This window comes from Lissotriton helveticus, chromosome 7 (genome assembly GCF_964261635.1).
Source record: "Lissotriton helveticus chromosome 7, aLisHel1.1, whole genome shotgun sequence".
Classification (NCBI taxonomy): Eukaryota; Metazoa; Chordata; class Amphibia; order Caudata; family Salamandridae; genus Lissotriton; species Lissotriton helveticus.
Window position 1 is genome coordinate 450,345,272 of NC_136068.1, and position 15,362 is coordinate 450,360,633.

A 15,362-nucleotide genomic window follows, 5' to 3' on the forward strand; every position below is an offset into this window, starting at 1 on the left:
GAGGATAACAATGTCTGAAGCAAGACAATAACAACCGACACACAGTAGCACAACGTTTTTTACCTCCTGCTTATGCCTCTACCATCGCGTGCGAGACCCATTGTTAGTCACTCTCCCTTTTTATCAATTTTGTATCACTTTGAGGAGCTCTAAGTACAGAATGGAGATAAAAGAAGACTGTTCAATTGTAATCAACTATAGCGGTGACACTGTAGGTCTACGTCACGATGTCGGAGACAGAATTATCAACCTGCACAGATATGGAGTTCATAATGGCAATTTACACTATATCATCAAGGTAAGTACATATACGACATTATAGATTTATTATTCTAGAACTACATCTACTTTCCTTGAGAAAATGTTGGTAATTGATTCCATGGAGTTGATATTTGTGCAGGTTGAAATTAATAACTCAATATTGTGACGTCCTACCATACTGCAAGGACGGATGACTTGCTGCGTCTAGTGTCATTGGGGCCTTAGTGGCAGAGCACCTGAAAGACAACTAGATAAGCAAGTGATTCAACTGGAGTATCTAAATCCCACTTGAAAAGCCGTTCTTGTCTCTCTTCCGCTAATAAACAGCCACACATCACTACGGTGCCAGTAAACTACAGTAGCCCAATCCCAGTCGCGCCCCATTGCTGAGTGAGCAAGAGGAACTTTGGTACCTTCTCATTCTGGTAGCTGGTCACTGCAATAAACGATGTCTCGGGGAAATTAAAGCAGACCGCAGCAGCTCCCAGGCAACCTCCACTCTCAGATGTGCATACCAGGCAGAGACACAGGGTATATCGATGCATAGAGTGCAGGATCAGCTGCAGTTGCAGCAGGCGAGAAGGGTAGTGGAGAAGAAAACTTAACAATGAATAAGAATCAATTGCACACATATTAATTACAAATCAAGTTAAATGTAGGACATATTGGACGGACATAAAGCCTGCCAGGAACAAGGAAAATAGACAAAGAAGATCTCAGCAGCAGAACCGTAGAACATTACCATATTCGGGACCAGTGCTGTACATTCAGCAGAGAGAGACAGAGAATGACAGAAAGAGAAAGGCAAAAGCGCCCCAGAACAGACCCTGAACATCCCTCTTTCCTGCAGCAACCTAAATGTCTTACGTGTCCACCTTGGTCCAGCATGTTATTTGTGACTTTGAGCTTGCTGAAGGAGACGGGGCCAGCCATCCAGTGCTGGCCCGTAGCAGGGGCTTCTGGATGAATATACAGCCGTGCAGGCAGGTGGGCCTCGCCCTTTCCATTCCTCTGCCAGCCCCCGCTGTGCCATTTATACCGGTGGTCATCGGTGGGAACAGCCTCAACTGACAGGACGTATGTGGCATTGGGGTCCAGACCACACACGGAAACACTGAACTCTGGAAACATCCTCCTAAAACACAAAAGCAGGTCCCATTAATGGTACTGTTGGTGCAGCCTCAGTGGAGGGGATGAACCTTAATTAGATTTGTGTATCCTCTGGAATCAACTCCTTGCACAGCCCCTAGAGAAAAAAATCCAAATTGGATTTATTTACCCCTGAAAGGGCTGTGTGTGCTGACCTTAGAAAAGGAAACATACTGGGAGCAGTAATTTGAAGCCCTCACATGGCCAACATACCCCTAGGCCACATCCTTTCCCACAATATGCAAGTAAAGAGTGATATAAAGGTGCCAGACATACTTTGCTCTAGGTTGGTAGCCCAAGGTTTAATATTTCCTTTAAAATTTTAATTTGAAAAAGACCGGGCAAACCAAATTTAGCGTAAATATCAAGCTAAGCACTCTTGGATAAGGTTAGACTACATCTGTCTTATAGCTGAGGAAACTAAAAGAATATGCTTGTTACACTGATTTTCCTAGAAGAGGTGTCCAACAAGCACAACTAAGTGAGTTTTTTTTAGAGGTTATACTTCCTGAACCAACCTAAGGGCACTGACTGTCAAATGAAAGAAGGCAAGTGAAGAGGGCCTGGAGCTATGAGCATGGGTGAAAGTTTAGGAACAGTATACAAAGTGGAACGGGTTGATATTCTGAAGCCCATACTGTCAGGTTCATGGTGGAAAGGAGATTCACATGAAGGAGCCGTGATACATATGGGCCATACCTCAAAGATATTTGGACTTCGGCTTGCATGTGGCCGGCATAGTTTTCAAGGCTGACCTTCCGGGTCTAGTTACCTAGTATACCAGAAGCGCTCTGTAGAAATACGGTGGGACAGGACTTTTGAGAGCTCCTTGTGCAAGCATGGGGTCCTAAGTCACACTGTTGTTTAGTTTACAGCCACTGTAGAGTCTGCATGATCTTGGCAATGTGGTGCAATATCTTTAAGCTGAAGATAAAGCAATCTACATCATTTTGGTCCCACTGCTGGTTGTTCAACATTTTGCTGGTGCTGAGCATGGATTCTTGTACAATAATTGAGTCAGGACATAATTACAACAGCTAGTGGAACTGGTTGAAGCGCCTTTAGACTAAAGACCTTGATGTGACAGAAGTCTGATATTCGTGTATGGCACAAACAACAAATCAGCCCTAAATATCACTTCCAGTTTGCAGACTAGAGGCTATTGGGCTGAGGTCAAGACCATAAGGGACAGCCACATGAAAAGAAGGTGCACTGGATGGATCAAGTGCCTCCTCCTCAACAGAAACTCTCATGCGGATGCATTCATGCTCATACAGACAGCAAACATGTAGGCCTAGGAGTACCCAAAATTTTCCGTAAACAGATAATGACAACTTGCACTATCCTTACACTTAAGACAGATGGGTGAGTAGATTTAGCTTTATTATATAACAAATGTGTGCCACTGGTTTCCGGTCACGGGAAAGTACTTCATCGTGTCCTTGAGGGTAATTTCCAACAGATGCAGAAGTAGGCCTGAGCAGATTATTTTTTACTCAAGGGAAATCTCAGTAAATTAACAAATGTCATATCATACACATTTCTGGCCATTATGGAGCCACCCTACTTTTTGAAAATTTGGCTAATGTCAACAAAAATGATGCAAATTTCACCCCAGAAAATCTACTAAATGTAACTTTGCCCTCCCATAGAGAGAAACAGACTTGACAATCAGAAAGGTAAAGAATTAACTTGAAGATGAGTGCAGAGTTGCCGTGTCGTAGCTGTCTTAAAGGCCTCTGGCCATGAAGGGAATCCTAAACAACTCGCCAGAAACCCATGGTTTGAATTGGGCTTTTTAAATAGAGGACTGATGACTGCAGGCTTGAACCCTTACCAGAATTTCTCGTGGCTAATGGACTTTTTGATGAGTTTGGCCAGGAGGGAAACAACAGCTTGGAAATTATCCTTAACAACTGTGGATTACAGGTATTGTAGCTGGGCTACAGGAACCGGAAGGGCTTCAGAGGTGTCTGAACCGGTGGGGCCTGAATGGAGGGAAAGCTAAGAGTGAGCCTTGGAGCTGAGGGATTTAATTTTTAATGAAGGGTAACCCCAAACCTCACCAGATCTTTCTTCAGCTGTCATAAGGTGCAAGGAAGGTGGAAACTGACGTATGCAGATGTAGGTTTCAGAAAGATTTCAGAAGATACAGAATAGCTCCTTTGATGAATAAACACAATTAGTGGTTCTCTCTTGTAGATAAGTGTCCCAATCCCAATATAAGATAATATTGCCGCTGTGATTGTGAATGCCGAAAAGAGTGTAATTGCAGATAAATTTAGATTTGTATGTATGTGGTATTTCTTTAGCATGATCCAAGTCAAAAGGCAGCAGAGTGCTGTACAGGGTAGAAGATTTCCAATGCCTTTCAAGGCCACTTCCATGTTGCTTTAATATATAAAGTTGATTTTTAATCAAACAAAAGGTGATGAGAGGCATACTTGCAAATAGTCTAACCAATTGCTTGGGGTAGCATACCAATGCATTGTTTTCTCCCCGCTTTGTCACCCTAGACAGAGGACCCCCTTGCAAATTGTTACTGAATAATAGTACACCGTGTAATGAGCCACCCTCCAGAGGGGAACACGAGTAACCCCAGACAAGTTTCAACCTTGTTACACATTGTCAGTGAGGTATAGCTTGTATGTTATAATACAGTGAGCATGGGACCCACATCTGGGCATACCCTTGGCCATGTAGGGGATTTTTAACCATAAATTTAACTCACATGGAATTTTGTGGGGGCCTTAATAGAGGGAATATTTATGTGAATGTGTTGGTGCGGGCAGTGTTAAGACCACTGAACCAGGTAGCATCACCCACGGTGCTTCTTTTGCTATGCTTTTGGTATAGTTCCTTGACAGCATTGAATAGGATAGAGGATTAGTCTGACCATGAGAAAGGGTGGTAATTGGCAATCTGACATTTTCTAATCTGTACTCAGTGAAAAGAACAAATCAATACTATTGTCTGTTTCATGCATTGGTTGTTAAACAAGTAGTGTGAACCCAAGACGGTCCAAGTTCATTATCATCTCTTGTGTGTGCCCATTCAAATAGGTAATCTGCCAAGATGTTGTCGTTCTCTATGACATAGAAGCAACTGGATATTTATAGCATGTGCTATGTTGCGTAATTACACTCTGATGTAAAAGCTGGTGGGTGTTATTGGGGTGAGCAGGGGTGGGGCAAATGACCGTGAACACACCAGAGATAGTGGGACTATTAAACACAACCCCATAATAATAATAATAATAGGGAAGAGGTGTGGCGCCGCGGCCAGGGCAACTGACGCTGGAATCTGGGGATCACGGTTCGATCCCCGGCTGCGGCGGCAGGTTAGCCCAGCACCATGTGACTCTGGGCAATAGCTTGCTTAATCTTCCCGACGGCCCCCAGTGCCTAGAGACCCTAACGGGTGATTGTGCGCTTTACAAATGTGGATTATTATTATTATTTATAATATTTTCCAATGCGTCGTAACTGCCTAGATCTCCTTGCCTTTTATGTTCTCAAACAATCATTATCCATGATATCAGACTTTTCCACCTGTTGCACCGTAGCATTACTTTTTAAACTGTTTTTATTAAGCTTTTGCAAAGAGGGGCATGTTAGCAGTTCTATACATATGAACCTTTACAGGTCCGGATCACATCACAAGTCTTTTATGATATATATATATATCACAGCCGTGCAATGTATCAGCCGTGCTCCTCCTCTGACGAAGGCCCAAGGTGGGCTGAAATGCATTAGGAAAGGAAAAGGAGCGTTTTAAATAAACCTTCAAAATTTCACCACGACGTGTGCGGCTCAATTCTTTCTTTTGGAAGAGTGCTGGTGATATATAAATATGTATATGGGCTACCTGTTGTGAGTGAGTGATATATATATATATATATATATATATATATATATATATATATATATAACACCCCCAACAACCGATTTGAGGCTGCTTGATTGCCCAGTTGAAACTAAATAATCCACAACATTTCAAACCGCAATTCCAGCCAACTCCAATGCATCCTTTGTTGACCACCATCTTACCTCTCATCTACCCATCCCGGGCAATATCTGATCCTCCAGAATACTGCTGCCATTGCAACTTACAGTTGTCGCAGGTTAGCAAGGGCAATCCGGGGCTGTGGCCCAAGTGACTCCCGATCCATTCATGTGCAGTTATAATGGGTCTACGTCCCTACCTGGTGGCCCCATCTACAAAGGTCGGCATCACTTTCAGCCAAAGGTCTGCAATGGCCTTCGTGCAGAGCCCCCTCTGCCCCTCTTTCCGCAAGGCAGCCCCTTCCGCTATAGCCCAATTCTTCACATATCTCTTCCAGCTACAGTGTGACAGGCCTTCCACCAACCTCTGGTGCAACACTATGTCCCTTCGGGCCACTGCAAGCGCCAGGTCCAGGACTCTATGGTCTAGGAATCTATTACCCACTTTCTTTTCCGATGTGAGCAGATATAATTCCAACAGGCAGACTTCCATTGTGAATATGTTGTGTCTATTGAAGGTGCGCTCTATTTCCTGCATTACCTGACCCAAGCCCCTTTGCATCATACGTAAACTGGATCCATTTACTAAATTGCTGGACTATTCCATTAATGAAAGTCCTACAATGTTACCTCTCAACACAAACTAACAAAAACGCTTTACAACTGTGTCTAGTTAAAAATCTCAAACATATGATTCTGTCGTAAAGTACATCAGGGCCTACTCTGAGTCTCCATTTAAGTTTCATGTTTTAGCTTGACATCTTTTTCCAATGGTGTCATTTTTACATGTTTTACACTTTTCCAATAATGTACTTAGATGTTATTATGCATGCAGTTCATTTCTTAGTAAGTATTCTTTTCAAGTTGTTTGTGCACTCTGTACAAGGCTAGGCACATAGAACACTATGCCCTTGTATTAGATTGTCCAGTTGGAGACAGCTCTAAAGCTCCAGACAAACCATCGCATCAGCTCTTCACCTCTGACACAATGTGATTGGAACAGAGCTTTGAATATATAAACGGCTCTGTGCTACATTCAGCAGAGGAGCACTTCTGCTGGGACTGTCCTGGAACACCATGCACTGTGACTCAGATGCAGCCCTGCTGACTCTGACCTCTATCCTGCAAAGGATGATATCCTGCTCTACATCAGATCGGCTTCCTGGCATATCATACCCAGGCATGGGGGATTATGCTATTCTAATGGATTTGGCAGCGGGTACTCCCACTATGATCTTGATAGTACAGGTAGTATTAGATAAGAGGATGATCACATAATAATGTTAATATGATTGAACTGTTTATCTTTTTCACCCTTCTTGTAGTGCTGGTTACAATGCTTTGCTTCATCTATCTAAAAATTGCAGCTCACGCTTTCTATACAAGAATACGATTGTTTCAATAAATGTTTGAAAAGCCACATTCATATCTTTCTTGTGTTTACCGTGGGCATGGAAATGTAACAACGAAAGGGTAGATCTATTTCCATGATTTCCTTGGGAAATAAAGAGTGGTCATGCTCAAGGTTGCATACCATTTGGTACCCTGGTAATGTTAGGGGTTTAGTTAGGGGACTACGAGCTAGCTAGAAAATGGCCAACATTTTCTGATATATTTGAACTGATATATCATATTCTGAAGTTTATGTTGTCCAGATACACTGTGCTACTTAATTCGTAAGAAGTGTATAACAATTCCACATGCTGACTAAAGACCAGTGGTGCAGGTTCTTGTCCTCTCACATTGTGTCTGGGGCAACCCCTGTGAGAAGTTAGCCTGGTATATGATGTCCACTATTCTAGTGGGCACCTTGCACCAATCTAATCGACCCTTATTGATGGTAGATTATAAAGTCAACCTTATAGAAAGCTATCCTAGTGGTAGCTGTGGAGAGCAGCCTTCAGGCTAAGACTTGGAGACAAGTTAAACAAGTTGTTTTACCATTTATAATCTCTTGAGTACCAAATGAAAGCACACCACACAGGGTATATATCGAATATATATGTATTTATTCTAAACATAACCCCTCTGCACTTTTTATGAGGTCAGAGGTAAAAGTACAATACAAGGAACTTGATTAGCATATGATAAGTTGCACAGTATACGTTTTACCCTAGGGTCCTCACAAACCATATACTAAAATAGTAGTATAAGAACCACGTGAGAGTTAGAAAGCAGGCTTGGGGCCTGTGGAATTGCTGGGACTACTCAGAACAACCAAAGGTTAGGATGTAGGAGGCCCATGGGAAAGGCGTGCAGTGTCTAAACATGGCCGCGGGTTACCATTGACTTTCTATGGGTAACGAACAAGTTACAATTTTAAAGATTAAGGGTACAAGGAGGTGAACTACGATGGAACCCTTTTAGACTAGGACACTTGGAAAATCAATACCCACGGGAGCACCGGAGTACTCGTGTTACCTCACCCAGGGAATCCGGGTGCATAGGTGTATTTTCGTGTCGGGTTTCGTTGTCGAATCCAATGGAGAGCTGCGAAGAAGTGCTGCAGGCGACCAGAGGAAAAGTGTCCGGGTGGATCCAAGGGTGGATCGGAGATGTGAAGAACCTGAAAGCAGAGGAGACAGAGTCTGGGCCACTAGCTAGTGACCAGGGCAGCGATAGAAAGATGCCACCAGATGTCGGGTGATTTCAGGTGAAAAGGTGAAGTTTGTCTCTTCAGTCACGAGGTCCAGGAGGTGTCGACGATGACCAGGAGCTGGGTTCAAGCTGTCCCACAAAGGATCTAGTTGACCGCAGTGTCGGTATCCGGATTGGACCCAACAAGCCTTGGCAAACGCAACCCACACAGGATGTCGAGATTGGCTTCGGTGCAGACCAGCAAGGTCTGTGGAACTTCTCCTTTGCAGGGAAGTTGGAGCAAGCCTGGAGCAATCAGAAAAGCAAGTTAAATCAAAGGTAGGTCTTCTTGGGGGCTCACTAGCCAACGGACTAGGAACCGTGAAGACACGTCGAGAGGAAATGCACAAAGCGGGCCCACGGGATACTCGTGGAGTGTGGGCCTCTGAGCTTCAATGCAAAAGGTGCTCGGGGCTAGGGCTTCAAGCACCCCAATGCACAACTTCGGGATACCTCAGGAAGTTGTTGCAGGTAGCAAAGTGCAGGATGTCCAGGAGTTCCAGTCCGACGTCTCTCGTGTCCGCCACGGGTCTCAGCTTTGCTGGGAGCAAAGGTCGGGTCAGTGATGTCTGAAAGTCCATGTCCTGTGTCGCAGATTCTTCAGGGTCTGTCTGGAGCCTCGAAAATGCAGACCAGCAAAGATGCTGTTGGTGCCTGTTTGAACAGGGTGGTCACTCCTTGCCCACAAGGGAAATTTCTTCCATCTTCCAGTCTAAATGGAATATCGAAGGTCCAGGATATATGTTGCAGAGTTTTGTTCAGGGTAATCTAAAGTCCTAGGGACTGGGGTTCTATACTTATATTAAGTTTAGGGGTTGGACTAACGCTAAGGTCCCTCCTATGGATGGCCCTGGGAGGGGTGGTTACACCCATTCCCCTTTGTCCAGTTTTGCACCAACCGGTTTGAACTGGGAAATGCATGGAGCACCTTGTGTTCCCCTAGGCAGTGTCTGGAAAGCATTCACTGAATGCAGCCCTCCCTGCCCCAATACACTAAGAGCCTGTCTGGGGAGGTGCTAGCACCTCCCTGGACAGGAAACCTATTGTCCAGGCCTCCCCTGCCTGAGTTTCGTCCAGCAGCAGGAGGGCAGACTCGTGTCTGTGGCAGCAGCATCCATTTTGTGATGCTGAGGCTCTATTTAACTTTAACCGGGTAAACCAGTAACTACATGCTTCTCCCTCTAGAAGGGTGGAATGCTACCCCTGCCATGAGAACTGGTGGGGGTAGTATTCCAAAGTGTTTGACACCTTACAAGACATGTTTTGATGAAGCCAAACCAAAGTTAGCATTAACCGCGAGGACTATAATGCACTTAAGAGTATATGGTATGGCTATATCATAGAACAGCTATAAGGAGATGGTTAGGAAAACTGTAGAGGGGCTCAGCTCATGCTAGGGTACCCTCTCAAATAAAACCAAGCACTCTACCTCCAGGATTGTCGAGGTCTGCCATAGGAGTGGCTTATAGGTCAATATGTGTCTATATAGGTATATAGATATAGGTATACTATATCTAAGTAAGGGGGGATTACACCACCTTACCCAGGCTGTATGAACAGACCTGTGATGTCAGTTTGGAAGGCTAACCAGGGGTGGCACAATACATGCTGCAGCCCCTGGTAGGCCTAGGGTGCACCTATGCTCTGGTGCCTATGGTACACTATACAGGTGCTCACAAGGGTGACCCAGTAACCAATCTGGTATGTACCTAAAGTACATGGTATCAATTTAGAGAGAGAACAGCTGGGCTGTGGGCCTGATTAGCAGGTCCACAGTCACACTAAAGTCGAAAAATCAGAGAATCACAGCAAAAAGTGGGGGTAACCATAGGAAGCAGACCCTACTCTCCTACAACCCCTACTCTAAGTCCTCCCTAAAACAAATCTGGCTCCCATAACAGTCTTTCTCCATGCAGCAGCTTGCTCCATCGAAGGTGCTAAAACATAAGACCATAACTCACAAATTTTGAGGGAACTATGCTGGCTCCCTTTCAAAGCTAAACTGACTTTAAAATGACACGTTTCACTCATAATACTCCCTGAAAACCAACTAGCACCTCAAGAATTGAGAATCACTCTGGATTCAAATCCAACCTCTTATTGGCGATCCTTATAACCAAAAGATAAAGACAAGTAAACCAACATCTCCTGCCAGGCACAAAGAATCTGGACTCAAATATACTCATTCTCAACTCAAATCTGTTATTATTTGAAGCGGACCCAGAACTGGCCCTTTTGGACTGTACAGAGCAATTTAAAACTGTCACTCTTTTTTTGTTTTTCCGTTACTTGTGAAGTTAACCGTTTCCCATGTGGCTAGGTCTGCACTATAAACATACAAATAATAATTAAAGGATATAAAAAGGATATAAAAATATCAGTGATTGGCATCTATCTCATTTGTTTGTGTCACCAGTTCTACTTTGGCACACAATCCTGATATTTACTTGAACAGTGGCTGAGCAAGTGCCAGTATCATCACCATACAGTCAGGTCTCAGTAATGGAGGAAGATGATGTCAGAGGTCCAGGATAAAAACATACTGGATGTTACAGACTATGGGGTGGATTTATAAGCCCCTTGTTGCTGATCAGGAGGTGGAAAATGCCATTCAGAGGGTGGCAACAGCTGATGACCTGATCATTCAAGGGCTGGTCCTAGAACTTCTGGGGCCCAGGGCGAAAGGGAAGATTTTAGACCCCTCTAATTTGCATGTAACATCCAGTCGCTGCCGGCAAGACTCACGGGTGGGGAGTCTTGCGGGGGTTTTCGCGGTCTTGCTTCGTCACTGCTCATGACCTGCTCTCCTGCTTTCCTGTGGCAGGAACAGGAGGCAGGAAGCCTCCCTCCTCTAAGCCAATCACAATGCTGCAATGGCAGCATTGTGATTGGTCGGGACGCCGACCAGCCAGGCGCCTATTCGGGAGGCCATTTTCTCCATGTAGGTTGCATTGCAGCCAATATGGAGAAAGGCCAGAGTGCGCATGACTGGTTTGGTCAGCCCCGGAGGGCCAACCAAACAGTCAGTGCCCTTAGCAGTGGGCAAGGCACTCCTCCCCTGCCCTAGAGCAGACCTGCCCGCTCCCAACCATACACTTCTGTTTTCTCGTAGTGGAAGAAGCGGAAACATAAAATGGTAGTTTTAGCATTATGTGTTTCTGCTTCTCGCACTGTGAGAAAGCAGTGGGGTGATGCTCCTCCACCCTAGTGGAGGAGCCGCCCTTGGTAACATCACAAGAAGTGACATTACAGAAAGTGACATCGCAGGACTATTGATCTTAATTGGCATCACTGAAGAGACCTAACGTGGATATCAGTAACATGGACAATTGAAATAAGTCCATATATTTTAAAACTGTATTAAATGGATTACATTTGTCACATTGGATGGAAAAGCTAGGTGCCGGTCTCACAAAAACGTATATTATTTACTCCTCGTTAACTGATTGTTTCCAGATGAGTGCATGATACATTTTCCAGTTCTGCCTTATAAAAGGGGGCGATCCTGATGAGGTAATGATGAGCGGGATCATTCTTAATATAAAATGATACAAGAGAAAACCTCTCAGACCATGGGTATAATTGCAAATTTCAAAAGGTTCCCTTATCATTCTGTGACATTATTGTGCTACGTTAGGATGACATTAATACTTGGTAATTAGTTTTAACGTAAATCCTCTCACCAGTATTCCACACGTACATGCCGTAGAACAATCTTTTTTGTGTGTGGGCTCTTTACTCACCAGAATTATCTTAAGTGCAAAAACACAACACATGTAGTACAAAATTACAAGATACAATGGCAAACAAATAAATATAAAAAGACTTAGAACAACTGAGACCACTGCTAAATCATACATTAACTTGAAGGTATGCTTCAGATTGAAGAGGTTTTCAAATCCACGTTTTTGATTTGGTGTTAGAACTGTAGGAAGTAGAAGGGGCCGCCTTTAGTGCTGGTGGAGCCCTGTGCTACAATGTTGGTGCCCCCCAATGACTCGCTCTGCCACGGAGTCCCTCACTACCACCCTTTAACAGTGCCCCTCAAGTCTCCATAACCACATTCTCGCTCAGATTCATTTAATTTGATTTACAGTGACACTGATACCAGTGTAGGGTTTCAAAGTACTTTATATCACACATTACACAGAGACAATCAATCATACATGTGTAAATCACAATAGGTAATGTTACATAAGACAAAGGACTAGGAGTCACATGACAATCATACGAGTAGGCAGTATAGTTTAATAGTGATTGATCTGGAGAAACACAAACTCTGTATTTAGAATGTAATACCATGGTTGGGGGTTCTCTTTAATAACCAGAATTGATTTCTGTCTAAATGAACCCTTTTTGCAACATTAGGATAAGCAAAGACTGGGGAAAAAAACCATAACACTGTAATTTATACCTTGCAGTGTGCATGCAGCTCTTAGATGACAGTTAACAGTTCCCTGTTCTATGTTAGGATTTTGACTTATAAACTGCAAGTAACAATAGGATCTCTTTAACAAAAGCAGTAACCCAATGGTCTATTTACATTATGTGGACTTAGTGATCTGCATGGTACATGTTCTTTGCAGCAGGCACATTAACCCTCTGTCCTACCTTTCCACAAGTCAAAACGTCCACTTAACACAACTCCATCTCTCACTAGGAAGAACATTAATCACCTGAGTTATCATGACATTTTTATTGTTGCCAAAAATTGCTGGAGGCCAGGAAAGAGGCAGCAAGTGCTTTTAGAAACATAACATACTCGCAAACATGAAGCCCCCATACGAAGTCAGCGCTCAGTGTGATCTCATCCTTCCTGCTCAAGGGTCCTGTGACCTCAATGACAGAGTCACTGTTGCTCCAGGGTGTGCTGCTTCGTAGGCCTGCCCAAAAGACTCGAGATGAGCTTCAATTGGGGTTGTAGTGGACAGGCCTTCAAGGTTAATCCACACTTGCCAACGCTATAGTCCACTGTTGGTGCTCAGACACCATTCTTTTAAGGTCTTTTGGTGCCTTCTAAGGTCTAGCATGGAAATGTGCTCTCTCAGGAGAGTGGTCTGGTCATGAAGGCTGAACTGGTTGCCCTGTTCCAAATTTGGCAGTTCTGACCATAGTGCCACATCCTCTCCCACACTGAACACCACACTGCCCCACTGAGAGAAACTTGCACTGCCTTCAACTACAACCCAATTGCGCCTGCTATAAACACCTGCAGGCGACTCAATTCAAATTAGGCACTAGACAAGAGCAATATGCTGCCTAAAAAAACAAGCATTGGCATAGCCAATAGGTCTCACCATTGGGACCTTATGTGTTTAGCCAGAACTTTTGGCTATGTTGTAGAGCATTATGGCTGCTGTGCATTATGTTGAAAAGTTATAATAAAAAGTATTAAGCATTTTTGTTCCCTTTATACAAACGAAGATGACATTATATACAACTGAAAAACCTGATAAAAAAAGATTTTAACATAAAAAATGTCTTCTAGTTTTTTTGTACTTGCACTGCTGGCAACTTCTTCCTGCCTGTTCTCATACTTGTTTGTTATAATTTTTTTTGTTATAGGGGAGCGGGACTTAAGTAACGGGGGAGTGGAGGTTGGAAAACAGTAATTTAATTAGAACACGAGCAGCGGACAGACACTAGGGGAGAATTAATTATGCGGTGTGTATTGGAAATGTGTGGAGTTGAATTGTGTGGCCTGGAACTGTGGTGTTGAGTGAAATTATGCTTAGTGAAATTGTGTTATGGTGTGGAGTGCATTTATGTTGATTGGTGGTATGTGGTATAGAGTGCATTTATGTGGAGTGTATTTATGTTGAATTGAGTACAATGCAATTATGTGGCGTGTAATTATGTGGCTCTGAGTGGTATTATGTGGAGTGTATTTATGTTGCATTGAGAGGAGAGTAATTATGTGGCATGTAATTATGTGGTACTGAGTGGTATGTGGGGTGTGTTTGTTAAATTGAGTAGAGGTTAATTATGTGGCGTGTAACTATGTCACACTGAGTGGTATTATATGGAGTGTATTTACATTGCATTGAATAGAGTGTAGTTGTGACGTGTGATTATGTGGTTCAGAGTGGTTTCATGTGGAGTGTACTTATGTTGCATTGAGTAGAGTGCAGCTCGTTCTTTTTAGAGAAGAATCGTCTAACATGCGCCAATACATTTTCATATTTGGGGGTCTTATTTGATCGTACTGGATCATGGAAACAGGTTGTTAATCAAAGGAGATTGTTATTCTCTAAGGCACTGGCAGCCTTGACCAACTTTGGTAGGAAATTGGGTAGACGCCCCCCCCCCCCCAGAAATACTTCACATCTACAAAGCTAAATGCGTTTCAATAGCAATTTATGGGGCAGGCATTTGGGGACACGCAGACGTGACATCTTTGCAGAGGGCTGAAAACAGATTTCTAAGACACCTGCTAGCTGTCCCGGCCAGCGTCTCCACTTTTAATTGTCATTCAGAACTGGGCTTATCGCACTTAGAGGATGTCATTGCCATTCAACCAATCCTTCTTTGCCACCACATTTGAACTACAGAGCAGACTATCTTAAATCGACAATTGATTAGCGACTGTTGTGGGCTAGACGGGGTTTCACACATAGGATGGCTTAAGGACGTCAAGTAATTTCTGTTTTAAATTCCACCATCAAGAATATTTTGATAACCCCACCATTCTAACTAAAATAGAGAGGAACGTTTTTAAACTCAGCTGCTTACAATGCCTTGAAAACATCAGATTAAATACAGAGATCAAAAAAACTTCAATTTCTGCCCACCAAAATATTCTGACTCCCTTCAAGATACAGCCGTATTTAACTTATGTAAGCTCTGATTTTGAAACATTTTTATTAACACAATTTATGATGGGCATCGTCCACAGGTTACTTAGCTTCCCAGTAATTAATGATTGGACTAGGCAGCTGCCTAATTACCCATGTGAAGATTTATCAACACAATCCACCATACATGTCTTATTCTTCTGTACATTTACTTCAGTCCAGAGGAAAAGATGGTTACTCCCGGTCCTCAGAACACTTGGTTTGAGACAATTTTGTCCAGGGAATGCATGGCTTGGCAGTTCGGGCTGGACTGTTCCCATGAGGCACAGGGTCAGACTGATTTGCATATGGCCATGTCTGAACTGGGGTGGCAGAGTGGGCTAAAGAACGGTGATGGATTAAACCCAGATCAGTTGACTGGGGGTGAGTGCTTGTATTGTCAACGCTCCATCCATCATTTCCTTTTGTTTTTCTTTGTTCGCCATAAGTTGGCAGGGTATGCTCAGACGTGAGTCCC

At 43.5% G+C, this 15,362-nt stretch overlaps 1 protein-coding gene across 1 annotated transcript in view; it reads right to left on the reverse strand.

Annotated features, from left to right (window-relative positions):
* Window positions 1–15,362, reverse strand: part of LOC144769112 (uncharacterized) — a 145,339-nt gene that overhangs the window by 56,904 nt on the left and 73,073 nt on the right. The window contains exons 4-5 of the mRNA XM_078653115.1: window positions 1,129–1,396; window positions 675–821 (exon numbers count right to left, since the gene is read on the reverse strand). Of these exons, the coding sequence (XP_078509241.1) occupies window positions 675–821; window positions 1,129–1,396 (415 nt within the window). The remainder of the gene's footprint in view (window positions 1–674; window positions 822–1,128; window positions 1,397–15,362) is intronic.